At 39.8% G+C, this 23286-nt stretch overlaps 1 protein-coding gene across 1 annotated transcript in view; it reads left to right on the top strand.

Moving 5' to 3' along the window:
- The first annotated feature begins 1070 nt into the window (after positions 1-1070).
- EGF (epidermal growth factor) overlaps positions 1071-23286 on the top strand; it is a 174550-nt gene continuing 152334 nt past the window's right edge. The window contains 2 exon segments of the mRNA XM_007940782.1: positions 1071-1200; positions 2981-3087. Of these exon segments, the coding sequence (XP_007938973.1) occupies positions 1071-1200; positions 2981-3087 (237 nt within the window).

Raw genomic sequence — 23286 nt, 5'->3', positions numbered from 1 at the left:
TTTCCCTGCATTCCTGGCCCCTCGTGAAGGTTTATTATGTTCATGCTGAAAGAAAAGGTGTCTGTGCATACTGTATCTCTTCATTTGGCTTCAGGGATTTCCCTTTGATTTGGAAAGAATAATCTTGCAAATTCCTCTATAAAATATACAGGAGAGAAAAGAAAGATTACGCTCCAGGAATGTGCATGGGTGTTGACATCTTGTTCAAATAATGAGCTGAAAGTGAGTTATCATTAGTATTGCTCATGTGAATGATCAATGATTATAAATCTGGATTATCAGCAGTGTTGTTCACCATTGATTTATATTGCATGGTTTAATTTTGTCTCTGTCCTTCAAGATATTAAAACATAGCCAGCATTCAACAGGTACTTCCAAAAGACACCATGAGCTCCTCCACATACGCTAATTGCTCTTTCCCTGGTTCTGCTCAGAATATTTATGGTGAGTAGTGACTTATCTCCTCTTTGGCAGCCTTCCTTGCTTTCCTGTGGCGTGGAATTGCCTACATTCACATTTGCAAACAGAGGCTCACTGGAGTGTCACTAACCTAGAGGAGGTGGAGCCAAAAGGGCTTTAAAAAGGAAAGAGGAGTCATTCCACTTTTCAAAAGGAGAAATTGCGTTTGGGAGGACTCATATATCCATATTTCTTCTTTCATCCTCATCCAAGAGACGTGGCTAGAACCTTCCATCAATCCTTTCTTTTTTCTCCCTCCCTTTGCCTCATTGCTCTGCCTGTCCCAGTGAAGTCTGCTGCAGGCCTCCAGAGCTTGCCTGCTAAACTCTGCTGAATTTGTCATAAGGGTGTCAGGTATTTCTTACTGGCTCTAGAAAACTTGATAAAGAAAATATTTCCTGGAGGGTCCCTTTCAGGCTGCATTTGGAAGCTGTCTTGGGTTGTGGGAGAAAGAAGCTGGAAGGAAAAAGCAAAATTAGAAAGGTAAAACAATGCCCCAAGGCCCAAGGCTAACCTTGGTGGACAAGCTTGGGGTCAGACACTTTCACTTTGCCCAGGCTCTTCTCTACCAAAATCGACTTACTTTCTATTGAAACATCAAACCCATCGAGATGCTGCTGTTCTTATTTATTATTCTGTTGTCAGTAATTTTTCAGTTTAGTTTTGTTAGTCTCTCAGCTCTGCAGCATTGGAACTGTCCTACAGGCCCTCCTGCAGGAAATGGGGATTCCGTTTGTGTGGGTAAGTAATCAAACCAACTCGTGTCCTCCTGAACACTGCTGGACATACCTACTTATTCTGTCTTGCATACTTTGGCATTTTTTATTCTGGCTTGTTTTTGGATTTTTAAATTTGCTTAATTTTTGTTTCCTGGTGTGTATTTATTTTACCAGCTGTTAGAACTAGTTTGCTACCAACTATAAATATTTATGGCTCTCAAACTGTTCTTTTGTGTGTAATATGGCCCATTTTGTACTAGTTGACCATCTCTTTTCACACAAGCATCAGTCTTTATTCTGACATGAGGAGTAACTAAACCCTTGGTCTATTAGCTTTATAGGAAATTGGGGAAGCTTGTTATTTTTATTATTTTATAACGCTCTCCATTTAAGCCACCAAGTGGGGAAAAATTCTTCTTTCTGGCAACTTTGTGTAAGAACTCAGCAGGTGTTAATGTCAGTAAAAAAAATATGGAGGGAATAGTGAACAAACCGTAGTTCTATCCTTGTGAAGAGTAACTTAAGTTTAAACTTAACTCCCCTCCCCTCCCTCTTCTGCTATTTCTGAATCTCTGACTTAGTGCTGGTGTTTGAGTAACAGGTGCACTGTAACTTTGAAAGCTGTTTAGAAATGGCAATGGGTAAATAAACAACATTCTTCCTCTGTATTAAATGCAATTTTAAATCAAGAGAAAACAAGAATTTCCCTGAATGCAAATATTGACAATCCTGCCTCAAGTCCTTTCCTGAGAAACCTTTCTCTCTCTCTCTTCTCTCACTCTCAGCTGATTTATTTTATTTTATCTATGCATGAGTCTTCAAACTCAGACAAAGCATCCATTTCCACCCATTAGGACACGAGCTGCCCTGACATTCCCTCTCATCTTTCTTCCTTGTCACTGAGAGAGACAGAGTGGAAAAAACATAGGTGTTAGAAGCAAACAGATAAATTTCAAACCCAAGCTGCCCATTTAAGAGTTGAATATCACTGGAAACATAATAATACTTGCCTTTCAGGGTTGTTGTGGGATCACATAACAAGTAAAGCAGGCCACTGAGAAGCAGGCCACTGAGCATAGAGGCCGGCAGATGTTGTGGGTTGTTGTTAGGGGCAGTCAAGGAGATTTTTTTCACTCATAGCGACCCCATGTGACAGAGTAGAACTGCCCCATAGGGTTTTCTAGGCTGTAATTTCCACAGAAGCAGATCCCCAGGTCTTTCTTTTGCAGTGCTCTGGGTAGGTTCACACTGTCAAGCTTTCACCGAGCTTAATAAATATCTTCTTGGCCTTTAGGTCGTGCCTAAGTCTCTGATCAAATCCTGCTGAGAGGTGCTTCATTTGATTAGTGTGGTGACATGGCTCAGATCCCATGAAGTATAGAATGTCTGGATGTCACTTCATGACTCTCTGCCTCTTTGCTCCCTTGTTCCTTGCAGATCACTCCAAGTCTCAAGTTAGCTGATAATTGCCTGGGTTACAACCTGTCACCCCTTGCATTTCAGAATATAATGTTTCTTTCTCCTCTCTAAATAAATATGGTTCCATAGTCTATTTCCCTCATTGAAATTCTTCTTGCCTTTTTTCTTGTCCTTGGCACTGAGACAGAATCACCTCTGCTGCCAGCCTGACCAAGCAGGAAGAATGCATTGTGGTCTGACAGGATTCAGGTAAATTGATGCAAGGTGGTTATGTGACTACTAGCTGGATAAGCCAAGTGATAGCCACACAGAATTAAGCTTTCTTTCTATTCTTTTTAAAAACTGACTGAGTATTCTGTGGACTTTTATTTGAGCTACTGTAGGTGAGGAGAACAGTAAAGAAAACTGCTGGCAAGTGGCTTCTGAACTTTCAAGCCTAGTTGCACAAGCAGAGAAATATCAGCTGAGGAAAGGAAGTGTTCCTGCTTGCGTACCTGCAGTATTTATATGAGAAAGAAGTACAGGGAGAACTGGTTGCAGGAGGAATCTTGGGGCACTGAATTAGCCTATTGGGTAGATAAGTTTTAACAGTCAACAGTGAAATGATTGATTTCAGCACTGGCTATGGCTTTATCAGCTTCCCAGTCATGTGCCAACCAGAGTAATTCCATGATCAGGGTCTTGTTTATTTTTTCAACCAAGGTCATGCAAAAAAAAAAAAAATTACTGCAAAGGAATTACAGAGATGATTTATATGCATAGCATATAAAAGAAAACCCACTGCCGTTAAGTCAATTCCAACTCATAACAACGCTATGTTGTTGTTGTTGTGTGCCATCGAGTTGGACCCAACTCATAGCAACCCCTCCTTGGGTTGGCAAGGAAGTATCACTATGGAAGTAGATTGCCCAACCTGCCTTCCGAGGAGTGGCTGGTGGGTTTGAACCGCCAGCCTTCTGGTTAGCAGTCAAGTGCCTTAGGCACTATGCTACCAGAGCTCCCAACAACCCTATAGGACACAGTAAAAGTGCCACAGAGGGTTTCCAAGATTGTAAATCTTTAAGGGAGCAGACAGCCTCATCTTTCTCCCACCAAGCATTTTGGGTTGCAGCCCAATACTTTAACCACACCACCACCAGAGCTCCCATATGAAAGAAAGCATCCCCAAAATATATGGAGGTTTCTGGTCTTCTAGGAGTAGTATAGTGTTTTGGTTCTTTAGTGCTGCTATAACAGAAGTGGATGGCTTTAACAAACAGGGATTTATTCTCTTACAATTTAGGAGCCTAGAAGTCCAAGTTCAAAGTGCCAGCTCTAGGGGTAGGGTGAAGGGCCCTTGACCCTGGGCTTCATCTCTGCCTCTTGCTCCTGGCCCACTGGAGCTAGAGGTTTTTCTTAAGTCCAGCAGCTGCTGCCTGCTGAGGCTGACAAACCCAAGGTTGACAAGTAAAATGGCACAATCCCAAGATTATCAAGCAACACAGCAGGCCACTAGTTCAGGTCCAGAAACAGTCTCAAGATTGGCAGACAACATGGCAGGTTGTTGAATGACGACGTGGCTACATGCAAGGTCCAAGGGAGCCAAAAAGCTCAGAGACCTTTCTCAAAGCATCTACTTATATACTGGAAGCGGACCACATCCCTAAGGCAGCTACTTAGCTGCTCACAGTAGATTCCACCATGGACTTGATTATCAGTCTCATCATGGGGAATAGCTACATCCAGCTGCCCAGCCACTTAACCAGGCCCAGCCAAGTTGACACATAACCTGGGTGATTGTTATTGCTGAGGGCTAACTATTCATGGTGACCCCGTGTACAATGAGAATCCAGATTATCCACAGGATTTTAATTAGGTGATTTTCAGAAGTAGATTGCCAGGCCTTTCTTCCTAGTTTGTCTTAGCTTGGATCCTCCACTGAAAGCTGTTGCACATCACAGCAATACACAAGGCTCCCTTGACAGAAGAGTGGTGGCTGTGCATGAGGTTCTGGCTGGGAATTGAACCCAACTTGCCTGCATACTGTTTTTGTGTGCCAACGAGTGGATTTTGATTCACAGCCACCCTATAGGACAAGGTAGAACTACTCCATAGGGCTTCCCAGGCTATAATCTTTACAGGAACAGATTGCCAGATATTTTCTCCTACAGAGCTGCTGGTGGATTTAAAGTGAGAACTTTTTGGTTAGCAGCTGAGCACTTAACCATTGTACCACTAAGTCTCTTGCATAGAAGCGATGAAGCCTACCCCTGAAGGACCACTGTCCTCTAGCTTAGTGGTAAAGACTTTAAATGTTGCAGTCAGACTGGCTGGCTGGGTTCAGCTCTCAACACTGATGCTTGTGAAACATTTATTTCACTTTCCACACTGTAAAGCAAAGATAATTATACCCTCTTTCTAGATTTGATGTCAGGATTGTTTTAATGTATTTGTTTTCAATCTTGACCACTCTTGTCAGTCTGGATCACAATCTTTTTTGGAGGTGAATGCAGGTGTAAGTTTATTTTATTTATTTTTTAATTTTTAAGTTCCCTTGGTGATTCTAACAGGCAGCCTGTGGTGAAACCCACTAAATTAAGACATGTAAAGTACACAAGAGTCAGGCATGTAGTAAGCACTCAATTAAGTGTTAGCTGCTATTAATATTTTTATTGTTTTTAAAGTTATTATTATTAATCTTATTAGTAGTTTCTAAGTGTGGTTTGATTTTATCTTTAATTATTGCTCCTTTTTTTTTTCCACATTTGGAAAAATGCTATATACCCAAACCCACTGCCATCGATAGGCAATCCTTAAATCATCAACATCAGACTTAAAGACAACTCCTACTTGCACCTTAATGTTATGTAAAATTGCCCTTACTTTGAAAGTATTGAACCAGTCCCTACGCACAGCACTTTCACTTACAGCATTTGCAGCCTTTAAATCATTGAAAACTTCAAACTTTTTTTTTGCACTGAAAAAAAAAGACCTCACTACCATTGAGTTGGATCCAACTCATAGTGACCCCTCTTTGGGTTCCTGAGGCAGGGGTCACTATGGAAGTAGATTGCCCAATCTTCCTTCTGAGGAGTGGCTGGCAGGTTTGAACCACCAGCCTTATGGTCAGCAGCAAATGCCTTAGGCACTACACCACCACAGTGAGAACTATATGCCCCTGTTTTCAACTTACATACAAATACTCAAAAACACAAATATGAATGGATCTCATTTGTACTCAGGGACTGCCAGTATTGAAAATCCTGATGAGTTTTGTGATGGTGGTTAAATACTTGGTTGCTAACTGAAAGGTGAGTAACTCAAACCCACCCAGCAACTCCACAAAACCACCTGGCAATGTGCTCCCTTACAGATTCCAGACCTCATAGCCATCAAGTTGATCTGACTCATGGCTACCCTGTAGGACAAAGCAGAAGTGCCCCATAGGGTTTCCAAGGCTATAATCTTTACAGGGGAGCTCTGGTGGTATAGTGCCTAGGGCATTTGACTGCTACCCAGAAGTCTGGTGGTTCAAATCCACCAGCCACTCCTTGGAAGGAAGATTGGGCAATCTACTTCTGCAGATATACCACCTTGGAAACACAAGGAGGGGTCGTTATTGGTGGAAGCAGACTGGCACATCTTTCTCTCTGCAGAGTGCCTAGTGGATTTGAACAACTGACCTTTCGGTTAGCAGCCAAGCACTTTAACCACTGCACCACCAGAACTCTTTCTGTAAAGATTACATCCTAGGAAACCCTATGGTGCAGTTCTATTCTGTCCTATGGGGTCACTGTGAGTCACAAACTTGAATCGACTTGACTGAGATGAGTTTGGGTTTCTCTGATGATATTTTTATAACATTAAAAATTATGGTCAAACTGTCATCCACTTGGTAGGGATGTAGGAGATCCTGCATAGAGAGGGAGAACAATGTGGAACAAAACTCAAAATCATTTGGAGGCAAAAAAAAAAAAAGAAGGTGGGGACCAGGTTTGCTGGTCCAATAGAGCCTGGTGGAACCACTGAGACTATGGCCCCTAGCTACCCTTCAGGTCTGGAATTGAACCCACACCTGTGGTTTCCAGCCAAACAAAGTACAGGCATGTGAGTTAAACATTTACCTCAAGTAGACACACACCCTGGAGAGAACAATCATGGGAGAAAGAAGGGCTGCTTATGCACAGGGAGAGAGCTCAGGGCGCAGAAGAGTATGGAGGGATAGACACTGGGAAGAGGTGGCTGTGGGGAAGAAGTGGGAGGGGAGCTGTTGCATTGTAAATTTTGTTCAATGACATGAGACAAAGTATATGTGAACTGCTGTATGAAAAGTGAATTTACTCTGTAAATCTTCACCCAAATCAAAATAAAATTTAAAAAAAAAGCTAAAAAAAAACCAAACTCCAACCAAACCAAAAAAAAAAAAAAAAATTATGGTCAAAATATTTTCAACACATACAATTTGTATTTCTGTAATCAGAGGCAATGCTTATTAATGATACAAAAACCTATCAAAAAACTGATTTGTGCTAGTACCCTTGAAAATCTGCAACTCCAGTGGTTGTCTTTCTATGACATCAACTAACAGAAAATCCCATTCAGTGCAAACTATGTCTATTAGATTTCTTAGCAGAAGTGTAGCAATTTTATTTTAACAGTAACAGCAAAAACAAATTGCTTAAAACTGATACTGATTATTTAAATATTTTCCCTCATATTTGGAACCCATTTCTCTTATTATAATTTTAAAGCTCTCAGGGGGTATATCAAGGGTTATTAAATTAGTTTCAAAATTAATTTACATTTTTAAACAAGTTTGGGGTTGTCCAAATTTTTGACATTGAATTTAGAAGTGGGAAAGTAAGAATGATTTACTTGTGTACAGAGTAGAGAAAGTAATTGATTACATTCCATCAAAAAAAGTAAATGGACTAATAGATTGGTTGAAGTCAATTGAGAACCTTAATCTACAAATTTGCCTTTATGAAAAATCCATTTGAAACAATTCCTTGTTTAGTATGATTGGTTGAAGTTTTTTTAAATCAATAGTCTCCAAACACTGCTCATCTTAAAAAAAAAAAAAAAAAAGTGGCCATAATGACCCCAAGTACATGTTTTTGTTATCAATTTTTGTTGCTACTTGTTGAGTTGGCTCCAACTCACAGTGACCTGCTTCATCTCGCAATTGAGTCCATTTTTGAGCCACTGTCCATTTTGAGGTTTTCCAACTCAGGAGGCTCATCTTCCAGCACTATATCAGACAGTATTCTGTAGTGATCAGAGATATGTCAGAATAGAATTGTGCTTCACAGAGGTTCCATTGATTATTTTGGATGTAGATCGCCAGGCCTTTCTTCCTAGTCTGTCTTAGACTGAAACCTTCCACTAAGGGTGACCCTGCTGGCACTTGGAAAACTAGTGGTATAACTTCCAGCATTATAGCAACACACAATCCACCACATTATGACAAACTGACCAAGGGGTGATGCATTTATCAATTACATATTGTCACGTATACTAAGGAGTCCCTGGGTGGTGCAAACTGTTAATGAACTGGCTGCTAACAGAAAGGTAAGAGATTCAAGTTTACCTAGAGGCATCTCAGAACAAAGACCCAGTGATGTACTTCTAAAAAAATCAGCCACTGAAAACCCTGTGCACCATAGTTCTCTGACAGATGTGGAGTCACCATGAGTTGGAATCAACTGAGTGGCAACGGGTTAATATGTACTAATAGCTCTGGTAGTGTAGTGCCTAAGGCACTTGACTGCTAACCAGAAGGCTGGTGGTTCAAATCCACCAACCACTCCCCGGAAGGAAGGTTGGGCAATCTACTTCCATAGTGATACCACCTCAGAAACCCAAGGAGGGGTTGTCGCTATGAGTTGGGTCAGACTTGACAGTACATATAAACAACATTATGAACATTATAAAACACATAATATTTTCCAGTATTTTTTCCACACAACAATGAATCATCTTACACAATTTCTAATATAACACATATTATTTGGAAGATATGTTCTAAATAAATAGCAAATGATGGGAAAAAAAATTTAACTGGGCATCTGTATTTTGTTCTAAATCTGGCAACCTTAATATTTTGTATTTATTTTGCTTAATAGGCAATATCCATATGTGCATAACAATAATACTATTGTTGGTAAAGGCTCATATTATCATGTATTTTTATTTTGTTTTAATATATTTATTTTTATCTAGTCTTATGACCAAAGGAACACCTCAATGATCCACTTAGTGCTTTTTCCTCAATTATAAAATGGAGCCTCTTATGAATAGCAACCACTGACTTTTTGGTTAGGAGCTGAGTGCCTTAACCACTGTACCACCAGGGCTGCTTAGTCCAAAAAGAGTAGTTCTTAAATTTAAAAGGGCCAGAAGCAACACTTTAGTCCAAGACAATTGTGGAGATTTTGAAAGCTTGGCTAGTTGAGTTTTTATTATACCATTAGTTCTTTCAACTAAACAAGAAGATTGAGAGTGGTAGGGACAATGAAATCTCTGAAAAATAAGAAAACTTTGCACATCTCAATGATTTGTCCAGTAAAATGGGTGTCTTGGTCATTGCAAAGGACTCTTAAGGTTCCCTAGGTGGGAATAATATTCTTGAGAAATTTCTTAGCTACAAAAGCAGCAGTAGCTTGACCAGTGGGGAAAGGTTCTGTCCAGTGAGAAAAATCTGCAAATCATTACCAACACAAAAGTGTAACCCTTTGAGAGTGGAGGTTGGATGAAATCAATCATTCAAGCATAGGTCCTAAAGGCAATGGGAATCTCCCAGGTGGACTTTATAAGGTTTACCAGAATTAAATTGAGAACAAATAGGACATAGGGAAGGCCCTTGCTCAGTAGAGTCATAAAAGTGCCCCCATCAATATTTCTTCAAAATTTCTGACATCTTATCTCTCTGGTAGCATAGTGTGTAAGGCATTTGACTGCTAACCAGAAGGCTGGCGGTTCAAACCGACCAGTCACTTCTTGGAAGGAAGATTGGGCAATCTACTTCCATAGTGATACCGCCTGGGAAACCCAGGCAGGTCACTAGGAGGGGTCGCTATGAGTCGGATCTGACTCGATGGCAGTGAGTTTGGTTTTTTGGTTTTTATCTCTTCTTGTGTGAGTATTAATATGCAGTACCTCCAGTGCAGAGGTCTGCAGGGATTTAGGGAGAACCAGGTTCTCATCAGGACCCATCCATATCACAGTGGTGGATCACTGGGAATATCCTTGTTTTCTCCACTTACCAATTTCATCAGGTCATGTTGGGCTGATTTTTGATGTTCAAAAAAAATCCTTTAAGGCCACTTCTCCAATCCTAGAGGGTATTTTCTGTAAGCATATTAAAAGTTTGTTTACCATCCAAATTGTTCCCCAGAACTTATAATAAGACTGTTAAAAATTTGTGAGAAATGTTGACAGCTTTGAAACAAGGAGGAATGTGACTCTTAAAGCTGTGGGCAAATACATAGTCCACGGGAGTGGAGAAATCTCCCCACCAATGATTTTCTAACTCCCTTGTTAGTTCATTAGTTGTTTGTTATTCCTGTATTATCAAGCCAATAATTTTGAACCATAAGAACATGCAAGTATTCTGGCAAAATGGGTTTGTTATTAGGCTCAGTCCACAACTCAAGGGTTGAATCCTGATAACAGCTAGCCTGCTCCCATTCTCTAATTTTTTCTAGGGGGTGAACTCCAAAACTCAATTGATGTTTAAAAAGTGACTTTGAAATTTCTTTTGGATCAAATTTTGATAGGCATTCCTCCTTTTCATCATGATTGCAAGGGGGCGGGGATCATCGTCATGAATGAGGATGCCATCTTTGAATTTTAATTACAGAAACCTTGGAGTGGAGCAAAATGGTTTCTAAGAGGTTTCCTAGTAAGAGGGCATTTTTAATCTGATTTCCACAGGAGGTCAAAACCCTCTCTGTTTCCATAACATACCCAAATCATGAACACCCTCAAATTCACACTTCAAGTCTGTAAAAATATTTACTGACTATCCAGAAGCCAATTTACAAGCCGTCATGAATGTGATCAGTTTAGCTTGTTGAGCTGAAATGACATCAGGAAGGGTGCCACTTTGAAAGACCTCAGTGGAGGGTGTCTTAGCGTATCCCTCCTGGCAATGAGATCTGGTATGTTTGGCTTTAAATATGACCCATTAACAAATAAAATCAAATTAGGATTTAATAAAACATTTTTCTTCTAAATCTTGCCTCAGGGGTAAAAGCTGTTTTCTAAGTTTTAAGCAATCATGAGGTGGACGTCATTATCATTAGTTGGAGATAACAACGTAGCTGGTTTTAGAGAGTTTACAGTATGTAATCAAACATTGTTGTGGTTGTTGTTATGTGCCGTCAAGTCGGACCCGACTCATAGCGACCCCTCCTTGGGTTTCCAAGGCAGTATCACTACAGAAGTAGATTGCCCCATCTTCCTTCCAAGGAGTGGTTGATGGGTTTGAACCGCCAGCCTTCTGGTTAGCAGTCAAGTGCCTTAGGCACTATGCTACCAGAGCTCCAATGAAGCATTAGAAGCAGCTAAAAGAGGAACTTCATAAGAAGTCAGTCTGCTGGCTGAAAGATGTTGAGTCAAAGTTGAATTTAAGATGACTGACACTTCATGAAGAATATACACATCAAGAAAATATCCAAAAAATGTATCTGATGTGGTCTTAACAAGCCTGGTGGTTTCAGTGACTGTTCTAAGGCAAGGAGGGTAGCCTTCAGTGATGGGGTCCAACTGGATGCTATAATAGACAATGGGTCTTTGTTGTCCTCTATGTTTTTGAGTGGTTATTAGGTGCTGTTGTGTCAGCTCCAACTCATAGCAATCCTAGGTACAATAGAACAAAGTATTGCCTGATCTGGCACCAGACTCACCATCATTGTTACTTGAGCCTACTATCATTGCTGTCACTGTGTCAATCCTTCTTGTTAAGGCTCTTCCCCTTTTTTGCTGACACTCCACTTTACCAAGCATGATATCCTTCTCCAGGGAATGGTCCCTCTGACAACAAGACCAAAGTAGGTGAGACAAAGTCTGGCCATTCTCACTTCCAAGGAGCATTCTGCTACACTTCTTACATGACAGATTGGTTTGTTCTTCTGGCAGTCCATGGTACTTTGCATGTTCTTCACTAACACCACAACTCAGAAGCTTCAACTCTTCAGTCTTCCCTATTCATTGTCCAGCTTTGACAGGCATATGAGGTGATTGAAAATACCAATGGCTTGAGTTAGGTATACCTTAGTCCTCAAAGAGACATGTTTGCTCTTCAGCACTTTAAATAGGTCTTTTGCAGCAGATTTGCCCAGTGCAATATGTCATCTGATTTCTTGACTGCTACTTCCATTGGTGTTCGCTGTGTAACCAAGTAATACGAAATCTTTGACAACTTCAATCTATTCTCTATTTATCGTGATGCTGCTTATTGGTCTAGTTATGAGGATTTTAATTTTCTTTATGTTGAGTTGTAGTCCATACTACAGACTCTAGTCTTTAATCTTCATCAATAAGGGTTTCAAATCATCCTCACTTTCAGCAAGCAAGATTGTGTTGTCTGTGTATTTCAGGTGGTTAATTAGTCTTCCCCCAAAACTGATGCCTCATTCTTCATATAGTCCAGCTTCTTGGACTATTGCCTCTCTCTACATATGTAGTCTATCCCTTCCTGATTTTAAACTATGAAGTATCCCCTTGTTCTTGTTCTGTTCGAACAACAGCCTCCTGGTGTATGTACAAGTTCCTCAAGCATAATTAAGTATTCTGGAATTTCCATTCTTCTCAATGTTATCCATAATTTGTTATGAACCACGGAGTCAAATGCTTTTGCTTAGTCAATGAAATACATGTAAACATCTTTCTGGTATTCTTTGCTTTCAGCCAAGATCCATCCAACATCAGTAATGATATCTGTCCGTGACTCCACATCCTCTTCTGAATTCAGCTTCCATTCCTGGAAGTTCCTTGTCAATATATAGCTGCAACTGTTTTTGAATTGTCTTTGGCAAAATTTTACTTGCATGTGATATTGACATTGTTCCATAATTTTTGTATTCTGTTGCATCACCTTTCTTTGGAATGGGTACAAATATGGATCTCTTCCAATCGGTTGGCCAAGTAGCTGTCTTCCAAATTTCTTGGCATAAATGAGTAAGTGCCTCCAGTGCAGCATCCATTTGTTGAAACATCTCAATGGGTATTCCATCAATTCCTTAAACCTTATTATTTATTTATTTATTATTTTTTTTGCCAATTCCTTCAGTGCAGCTTTGACTTCTCCCTTCAATACCATTGGTTCTTGATCATATACTACTTCCTGAAATAGATGAACATTGACTAATTATTTTTGGTATGTGAATTTGTGTATTCCTTCCATCTTCTTTTGATGTTTCCTGTATTATTCAGTATTTTGTGCATAGTTTCAGTATTGCAACTTGAGGCTTAAATTTTTGCTTCAGTTCTTTCAGCTTGAGAAATACTGAGTATATTGTTCTCTTTTGGTTTTCCAACTCCAGGTCTTTGCACATTTCATTATAATAATTGGCTTTGTTTTCTCAAGCTGATCTTTGAAATCTGCTGTTCAGCTCTTCTATCTTGTCATTTCTTCCATTTGTTTTAGCTACTCTCCATTCAAGAGCAAGTGTCAGAGTCTCTTCTGACATCCATTTTGGTCTTTTCTTACCTTTCTGTCTTTTAAATGACTTTTTGCTTTCTTCACGTATGATGTTCTTGATATCATCCCACAATTAGTCTGGTTTTCAGTCATTTATGTTCAATGCATCAAATCTGTTCTTCATATGGTTTCTAAATTCAGGTGGGATATAATCAAGGTTGTATTTTGGCTCTCTTGTACTTGTTTTAATTGTCTTTAGCTTCAACTTGAACTTACATACGAGCAATTGATGGTCTGTTCCACAGTCAGCTCCTGGCCTTGTTTTGGGTGAATTTATTGAACTTCTCTATTGCCTCTCTCCACATATGTAGTCTATCTGTTCATGTTTATTCTGTCTGGTGAGGTCAACATGCATAGTCACCATTTATGTTGTTGAGAAAAGGTATTTGCAATGAATAAGTTGTTGGTTTTGCAAAATTCTATCATGCGATCTCTGGCATCATTTCTATCACTAAGAAGAATCACCACCAGTGACCTTTCTTTGTTTCCATCTTTCACATTCCAATCACCAGTAATAATCAATACATCTTGATTGCATCTTTGGCCAATTTCAGACTGCAAACATTGGTAAAACTCTTTAATTTCCTTTTCTTTGGCTTTGGTGGTTGGTGCATGTTCTGGTTACCTAGTGCTACTCTAACAGGAATATACCATAAATGGGATGGCTTGACAAACAGGAGTTTATTCTCTTACATTTTGGGAGGCTAGAAGTCTGAGTTCAAAGTGCCAGGCTCTAAAGCCCAAAATGTTGAGGGGCTGTCAAAAAGCCCAAGGGGCTGTTTGACAGCCCCTCAACCTTTTGGGCTTTATTTCTGCCTCTTGCTCCTAGCCCACTGAATCTAGAGGCATCATCAGGCAGCTACTGGTTGCTAAGGCTAAAAAGCCCAAGGTTGACTAATAAAGTGGCACAGTCCCCATGTTACCAAACCACACAGCAGGCCATTGATTCAAGTCCATTGGAAGTACCAGGATCTTCAGAGCATGGCAGGCTGCTGAACAATGACTCAGCTACATGCAAAGTTCAAGCATACCATAAGCTAGAGACCATTCCACAAGGCTTTTCCCTATATACAGGAAGAAGATCACATCCCTAGGGCAACTACTCAGCTGCTCACAGTAGGTTCCACCATGGAGTTGATTACCTGTCTCATCATGGGGAATGCTACATCAGTTGCCCAGCCACTCAACCAGGCCCATTCAAGTTGATACACAAACTTAACTACTACAGTGCATAATTTGAATAATAGTAGTATTAACTGGTCTTGTTTATAAGTGCATGGATATTATTCTATCACTGACAGCATTGTACTTCAGGATAGATCTTAAAACATTTTTTTGTGACAATGAATAACACACCATTCCTCTTCAATTTGTCATTCCCGGCATAGTAGATCATACAGTTGTCTGATTCAAAGTAGCCAAATTCAGTCCATTTCAGCTCACTAATACCTGGGATATTGATCTTCATATGTTCCATTTCATTTTTGACAACTTGCAATTTTCCTAGATTCATACTTCACACATTCCATGTTCCTATTATTAATGGATATTTTCAGCTGTTTCTTCCCATTTTGAGTTGTGCTACGTCAGCAAATAGAGGCCCCAAAAGCTTTACTCCATCCATATCATTAAGATTTACTCTACTTTGAGGAGGTAGCTCTTCCCCAGTTGTATTTTGAGTGACTTCTGACCTGAGGGGCTCATCTTCCAGCACTATATCTGACAATGTTTCAGAACTTGCATGTTGCTGTAAGGTTGGAGGTTATGCCACTGGTATTTCAAATATCATCAGGGTCACCCATGGTGGAGAAGTTTCAGTGGAGCTTTGAGGCTAAGACAGATTCAGAAGCGAGAAGGAGCCATCCACTTCTCAAACTATTGGCCAGTAAAAACCTTATGAATAGCAGTGAAACACTGTTTGATATATTACTAGATATGTTTTAAGGACACCAAAAGCATTTCTAGAAATTTCATGTATAAAAAGTGAAAGATCTAAGTTGAAATCCTAAAGCAGAAGTGTTAATAAGTGCTTCTTTTAGTTGAGTGATTGTCTTTTGGCCATCCTTGTAAAACTGGTAGAGGTCAGGCTCTGAACTCTTTAGATAATGGTGTAGAGGTTAAGCCAGCAGAGAACAATTAGGTATCCAAGTTTTGTTATAACTGAATCCTAGAAATCCTCTACACAGTTTTTTTGGTACTGAGGGTAAGATAAGCTAACATAGTTTCCTTTATTTGGGGGTCTATTGTTACTTATTCTTCTGCAATACTGTGCCTAAGTATTTTAAAGATTGAGCTAATTGCAATTTTTCTTTGGAGGCCTTGTGCCCTCCTATGGCCAAATGTAACAATCAGTAAGGAATGCCTGTTAGAGTTTAGAACATAATAGTAAATTGTTGACACAATAATGTAGACACTTGAGTAAACTGTAGAGGTTGCAAATTAACATGTAAAATCTGAGAAGAGTAGGTTAGAGACTCTGTACAGCCTTGAGGTATTATGGTCCATGTGAATTGTTGTTCCTTTCAAGCGAAAGTGAATAAGTATTGGCTGTCTGGATGAACTGGGATGCTTACAAATGAAAAAAACAAACAAACAAAAAAATGCAAACTTCCTGTCTGGGGCAAAGAAAAACCCACTCACTGGCATCATGTTGATCCCAACTCATAGTGACCCTTGTTCTGGTTACCTAGTGCTGCTCTGACAAGAAATATACCAAAAATGGGATGGCCTGAACAAACAGGAGTTTACTCTCTTACAGTTTGGAGGCTTTAAGTCCAAGCTCAAAGTGCCAGGCTCTAGGGGATGGGTGAAAGCCCCTCAACCTTTGGGTCTGGCTCTGCCTCCTGTTCCTGGCCCACTGGAGCTTGAGGCATTTCTTCAGACAGTTTCTGGCTGCTGAGGCTGAGAAGCCCCAAGGTTGACAAGTAAAAAGGCACAGTCCCGATGTTACCAAACCACAAGGGCAGGCCATTAACTTAGGTCCATTGTAAGTCCTCGGGTCAGCAGAACATAGCAGGCTGCTGAGCAATGACACAGCTACATGCAGGGTCAAAACATGCCATAGGCTAGAGACCATTCCCAAGGCTTCTCCTTATATGCGGGAAGCAGACCACATCCCAAAGGCAGCTACTCAGCTGCTTGTGATAGATTCCACCAGGGTGATGATTGCTAGTCTCATCATGGGGAATACTACCACCAGCTGCCCAGCCACTCAACCAGGCCCAGCCAAGTTGACACACAAACATAACCATCACAACCCTATTGGACAGAGTAGAACTGCTCCATAGGGTTTCCAAGGCTATAAATCTTTACAGAAGCAGACTGCCTCATCTTTCTCCCATGCAGTAGCTCTTGGGTTTGAATGGCCAAACATTTGGTTAGCAGCTGAATGCACTAACTGCTATTTTCTCAGAGCTCCTGGAGCAAAGAAGTGTGAAGAAAATTGGAGATTCAAGGAAACAGTTAGCCCAAAGTGCTAATAGACCACATGAATCACTGCCTCCACTTGCCTGAGAGCAGAAGAAGTAGATTGTGCCTGACTACCACTATAGATCACTCTAATCATTATTATGATAGAAGGCCCTGGAAAGAGTGGGAAGAAAATGTAGAACAAAATTCAAAATCATAAAAAAGACAGAGAGACTGGTAGAACTCCCAAAACTATGGTCCTTGTTGTTGTTGTGTGCCATCGAGTAGGACCCGACTCATAGTGACCCTTCTTGGGTTTCTGAGGCAGTATCACTATGGAAGTAGATTGCCCAACCTTCCTTCCAAGGAGTGGCTAGTGGGTTTGAACTGCCAGCCTTCTGGTTAGCAGTCAAGTGCCTTAGGCACTACGCTACCAGAACTCCTTAGACACTCTTTAAACCTGCAACTGAACCCACACTCAGATATCATCTTTCAACCAAGCAACACACAGAAGACAGAAAGGGGGCAGGGAAAGATGGGTGAATGAAATTGGGGGACCCAGAGAGGTAGTGGGAAGAATGCTATTACATTGAGGGGATTGCAACTAATGTCACACACACACACACAAATTGGTATAAATTGTTGAATGGAAAACTAATTTGCTCTGTAAATTTTTACACAACCACAATAAAGTGTTTTTTTAAAAAAAGCATTGCAAAAATTGACCAATGTAAAGTGAGTTGCTTTAGATGGTACGTTAGAAAGAAACAAGTGAGGATTGGGGACTACTGGAAATCTAAGAATTTTTGTTATTGTTATTAGGTCCCATTCAGTTGGTTCCAATTCATAGTGACCTTGTGTACAGAATGAAACACTGCTTGGTCCTTCACCATCCTCACAATTGCTACCACATTTGAGACCATTGTGGCAGCCATGTGTCAATCTACATTGTTGAGGTCTTCTTTTCTGCTGATGCTCTAGTTTACCAACCTTGATGTCCTTCTCCAGGGACTGGTCCCTCCTGATAACATGTTCAAAGTACATGAGAGAAGTTTCTCCTTCCTTGCTTCTAAGGAACATGCTGGCTATACTTCTTCCAAGACAGATTTATTTGTTCATCTGGCAATCCATGGTATATTCAGTATTCTTCATCAATACCGTAGTTCAAATACATCAATTCTTCTTCAGTCTTCTTTATTCATTGTCCAGCTTTCACATGGATATGAAGTGAATGAAAATACCATGGCTTTGGTCAGGTGCACCTTAGTCTTCAAAGTGACATATTTGTGTTTTAATACTTTAAAGAGGTCTTTTGCAGCAGGTTTGTCTAATGTAATATGTCATTTGATTTCTTTACTGCTGCTTCCATGTGCATTGACTTTGGATTCATGTAAAAAAAAAATTAAGAATTACTATGCAGTTAATGGCCTAGAGGTCCTTTACAAATCTCCAGCCTCAACTGTTTGGTTTCTTAACAGGGAACACTGGTGTATTGCAGGGACTGTTGCAAGGAATTATCAATTTTTTTTAGCCAAAAATCTTGAATTTTAGAAACAAGTCCTTCCTTAACTTCTTGTTTTAAAGGGTGTTGTGAAATGTTAGGTAAAGGTTTAGAGTTATCTATGGATTTCTCATTGATATCATATAGCGTAAAATTTTGTGGAGATAATTCAGAAAAGATTGCAGCTGTACACTGACAAGGAACTTCCAGAAATTCAAGCAAGATTCAGAAGAGGACATGGAATGAGGACTATCATTGCTGATGTCAGATAGATCTTGGGGGTGAAAGTAGAGAATACCAGAAAGATATTTACCTGTGTTTTATTGATGATGTAAAGACGTTCAAGTGTGTGGATCAAAGCAAATTATGGATGACATGGCAAAGACTGGGAATTCTAGAACACTTAATTATGTTCAAGTGAAACCTGTACATAGACTAAGAGACAGTCATTGGAACAGAACAAGAGAATATTGTGTGGTTTAAGATCAGGAAAAGTATGTGTCATAGTTGTATCTTTGTACCATATTTATTCACTTTGTATGCTGAGCAAATAATCTGAGAAGATGCACATATTAGGAAGAACACACATAAGGACTGGAGGAAGACTCATTAACATCCTGCAATATGTTGATAACACAATCTTACTTACTGAAAGTGAAGAGGACTTGAAGCACTTACTGATGAAGATCAAAGACTATAGCCTTTGGTATGGATTAAACCTCAATATAAATAAAACAATAATCTTCACAACTGGACCAATAAGCAACAACATGATAAAGAGAGAAAAGATTTAAATGGTAAAGGATTTCATTTTACCTGGATCCACAATCAATGCCCATGGAAGCAGCCATCAAGAAGTTAAAGGATTATGTAGTTGCATTGGGAAAATCTGCTGCAAAAGACCTCTCTAAAGTGTTAAAAAGCAAAGATGTCACTTTGAGGACAAAGGTTTGCCTGATCCAAGCCTTGGTATTTTTAATTGCCTAAAATAAATGCGAAAGCTGGACAATGCATAAAGAAGACTGAAGAACTGACACGTTGGAATTATGGTGTTGGTGAAGAATATTCAATATACCATGGATTAGCAGAAGAACAAACAAATCTGTCTTGGAAGAAGAACAACCAGAATGCTCCTTAGAAGCAAGGATGATACTTCATCTCATATACTTTGTATATATTATCAGGAAGGACCAAGGCTTGAGAAAGACATCATACTTGGAAAAGGAGAGGGTCAGCAAAAAAAGGGCAAGATCTCAATGGACAGATTGACCCAGTGGCTAAAATAATGGGCTCAAACATAGTAATGATTGTGAGGATGGTGCAGGACTGGGCAGTGTTTCGTTCTGTTGTACATAGTATGCTATGAGTTGGAATCAGTTTGACAGAACCCAATAACATTATTTGTATTTTAGTTGGTCCAGCTGATGGGACCTGACCATCAGTAGATGCAGTGGTCCATAGACTTTCAAACATGGATGAAAGACATTCATAGAATAGGATAACGTAGGGAAGTTAATTTCTTGTAATGCTGCAAAGGATCTCTTTAAAGTGTTAAAGAGCAAAGATGTCACTTTGAAGACTAAGGTGCGCCTAACCTATGCCATGGTATTTTGAATTGTCTCATATGCATGTGAGAGCTGGACAATGAATAAGGAAGACTGAAGAAGAATTGATGCCTTTGAATTATGGTATTGGTGAAGAATACCGAAAATACCATGGATTGTCAGAAGAATAAACAAATCTGTCCTGGAAGAAGTGTAGCCAGAAAACTCCTTGGAAATGAGAATGACCAGACTTCATCTCACCTACTTTGATGATATTGTCAGAAAGGACCAGTCCCTGGACAAGGATATCATGCTTGGCAAAGTGGAGGGAGGGTCAGCGAAAAAGGGGAAGGCCCTTAATGAGATGGATTGATACAGTGGCAGCCACGATGGGCTCAAGCATAGCAAAGATTGTCAGGATGGTGCAGGACCAGGCTGTGTTTTGTTCTGTCTCAGATAGTGTCACGATGAGTCAGAGCTGACTTGGTGGCACCTAACAACAACAATAACAATGGCAAACTAAGTGCATTATTATTAAACAAGTAAAAATGGGCTTCTTCATTCATAGTATTCTCTATTGTAGAGCCTATCTGTTGATTGGTTTCAGGCAGATCTAATAGCATCTCCCCTCTTTCTGAAATTTTTATTTGACAATTCCATTTAGATTTAAAAAATCTCTTCCTGGTAAATTCGCTGGGGTATGTAAACTGATAAAAAGTTGGTACATATTTTCAATAGGGCTGAAAGAGTTAGACATAGGTTGAGAATGAGCTAAAATTTGCCCCACTATTTTCAAAGTTTTATTGCTCTGAGGCTAGGCCTTTTGTACTCTTGTGGAGTTCAAAGAAGATAAGATAGTACCCATTTCAATAGAAATTTGCGTAGTTCCCCATTTATTTGAACAATTGTTTAGCCTTGTCAGTTTAGTGCTACCATATAGGAAAAGCAAAAACCAAACCAAACCATTGCCATCAAATTGATTCTGACTCATAGCAACCCTTTAGGACAGAGTAGAACTACCACATAGGGTTTCCAAGGCTATAAATCTTTAAAGAAACAGACTGCCTCATCTTTCTCCCATGGAGTGGCTGGTGGATTTGAACCACTGACCTTTTTGGTTAGCTGTCAAGTGCTTTGACCACTTTGTCACCAGGGCTCATTTACCATAGGAAAAGCCTCTGTAAATTTCCCAGAGCCCCTTCATGTTAATGAGAGGATCCTTTGTTAGCTGGCAGGTTTTTGAATCTGTTCTTTAATTTAATGCAATCTTTTTAAAAAGAGGACCAGATATTTGCAGTAAGAGCATACATTAGCTTCTGTCTCAGTGCTATTTCTATGATTTCTTTTCTGAAATGGTAATTTTTCCTTGGGATGGGTTTGTAACTCCTGCGGTTGTAAGGCTATTACCTTTTTTGTTTTAGCAGGTTCTTTAGTCTCCATAGTTTACGATAATTCATGAGCTAAACTTGTTATGTCCTTTATATGAATGGTTTTCCAACTTATGTTATGTCTTTTTACTAGAGCTGAAAGTTCTGGATAAAAACCAGATATAAATTCTGCATTAAAGTCTCCTGAAGCTTTGAGAATGTCTGAGTCTAATATGATGTGTTTAACAAATCTTTTCATATAATCTATTTTGACAATTATAAACAGCCTTATCCTTCTTTTGTACCCTGGAATGGATTTCTATCAAATTCCAGGTTGAAAGACTGCTTTAAGGGTATCATGCAAATTTTTTTGCATTGTCTTAAGCTGATTAAGTATTTATTCAGCTGTTTTGCTGGTATCTAAAGCAAGAAAAGATTTTCTATCTTTCCATTCAGCATGTTCTTAACATATCTGACTATTGCCAGGGCTTACTAGCATGTGGCTTAATTGACATAGATCAGGTAGCTCAAGTTGATATGCTTCAGTAAGAACTTTAAATTATTTAGTAAATTTATAGAAATCCTATATAACTGGAAAATGTTTAACATTAATGTGTAGTTCAGTGCAAGTCCAAGGAACAAAAGATATGCTAGTTTCTTTGGGGTTTTCCCTAGTGCCTATACCCGGCAGTGAAAGCTGAATTTTATAGGGCATCTCCAGGACTAGTTTAGGCTCTCATGGCTATCTAACTTTGGAAGGCATTTCAGAAACAAGTTTTTCCTCTTCTAAAGATCCTTTAGTGTCATATGAGAGTTCAGATAAGATATTTTTGGAGGGGTAGAATGGTAAAGGCGAGTAAAAGGAAATAGTTGCCAAAGGAGCAGAAGGAAGTCAAGGGGTCATTGTTGGAGTTGTAACTGGTGAGGTTGCAGAGTTTTGACATTGTTGTTGTTTGCCATCGAGTCGGACTCGACTCATAGTGACCCCTTCTTGAAGTAGATTGCCCAACCTTCCTTCTGAGGAGTGGCTGGTGGGTTTGAACTGCCAGCCTTCTGGTTAGCAGTCAAGTGCCTTAGGCACTATGCTGCCAGAGCTCCTTGACATTACGAATCTTTAATTTGTTTGGCCTGTTTAGAAATAGCATCCTGTAGGGACATAAATTTGCTGTCTTTATATCTTTTGGAAGCTTCCTGTTATCAACTTAAAAAGCCCTCACATTGGATCTATTTAATTCCAGAGCCCCTAGCCTCTAATCAGGAGCTCTGGTAGCGTGGTGCCTAAGGCACTTGACTGTTAACCAGAAGGCTGGTGGTTCAAATCCACCAGCCACTCCTCGGAAGGAAGGTTGGGAAATATACTTCCGCAGTGATACCACCTCAAAAACCCAAGGAGGGGTCACTTCGAGTTGGGTCTGACTTGATGGCACATAACAACAAAACAACAGCCTCTAATCAACTATACATAAAAGTGACCATATTTGAAGCAAATGAACCCCACAACAGCTTTGATTTTCTAAATTCTCCATAGTAAGGGCATGTGGCCATTGTAAAAGACTGATCAAGGGTCATTTTGCTTAACCATATAAGTGGCAGTAGTCCCTGAGGGAGGGTCCTACCTGAGTCTTGGATGCAGTATTATCCACCTTGCTAAGAAACTTGCAAGTACTTCAAGACTTAAGTATGTATAAACTTGTAGTCCACCAGACAGAAAGAATGAGAGTTCAAGAATCAGACTGGTTACTATAAGTCAGCCTTTACCAAATTCAATTTGTTAATGAACACATCAAGATGCTCCAGAGGTGATCAGAAACTGAACACAAAGTGAAAGGACAGACAATAAATCTCTCAAAAGGCTTTCATTACAACAGCAGAAGCTTGATTCAAGAGGGATTATCACTGGTGAATCCTGAAAGCTCATGAAAATGGGTGGGCCAGAAATCTCATTACTAGGTATATGTCCTAAAGAAGTGAGAGCCAGGACAAGAACACATATATGCACACCCATGTTCATTGCAGCACTATTTACTAGCAAAGAGATGGAAATAACCTATGTGCCCATCAGCAGAAGAATGGATAACTAAGCTATGGTACATAAACACAATGTAGTATTATGCAACACTAAAGAGTAATGTAGAATCTGCAAAACACTGCATAACATGAATGAACTTGGAGGACATCATGCTGA

This window comes from Orycteropus afer, unplaced genomic scaffold (assembly GCF_000298275.1).
Source record: "Orycteropus afer afer isolate SDZICR_OR568_19922 unplaced genomic scaffold, OryAfe1.0 scaffold00071, whole genome shotgun sequence".
In the NCBI taxonomy this organism is placed as follows: Eukaryota; Metazoa; Chordata; class Mammalia; order Tubulidentata; family Orycteropodidae; genus Orycteropus; species Orycteropus afer.
Note: the sequence above shows the minus strand (reverse complement) of the source record. Positions and strands in the feature narration are given on the sequence as shown.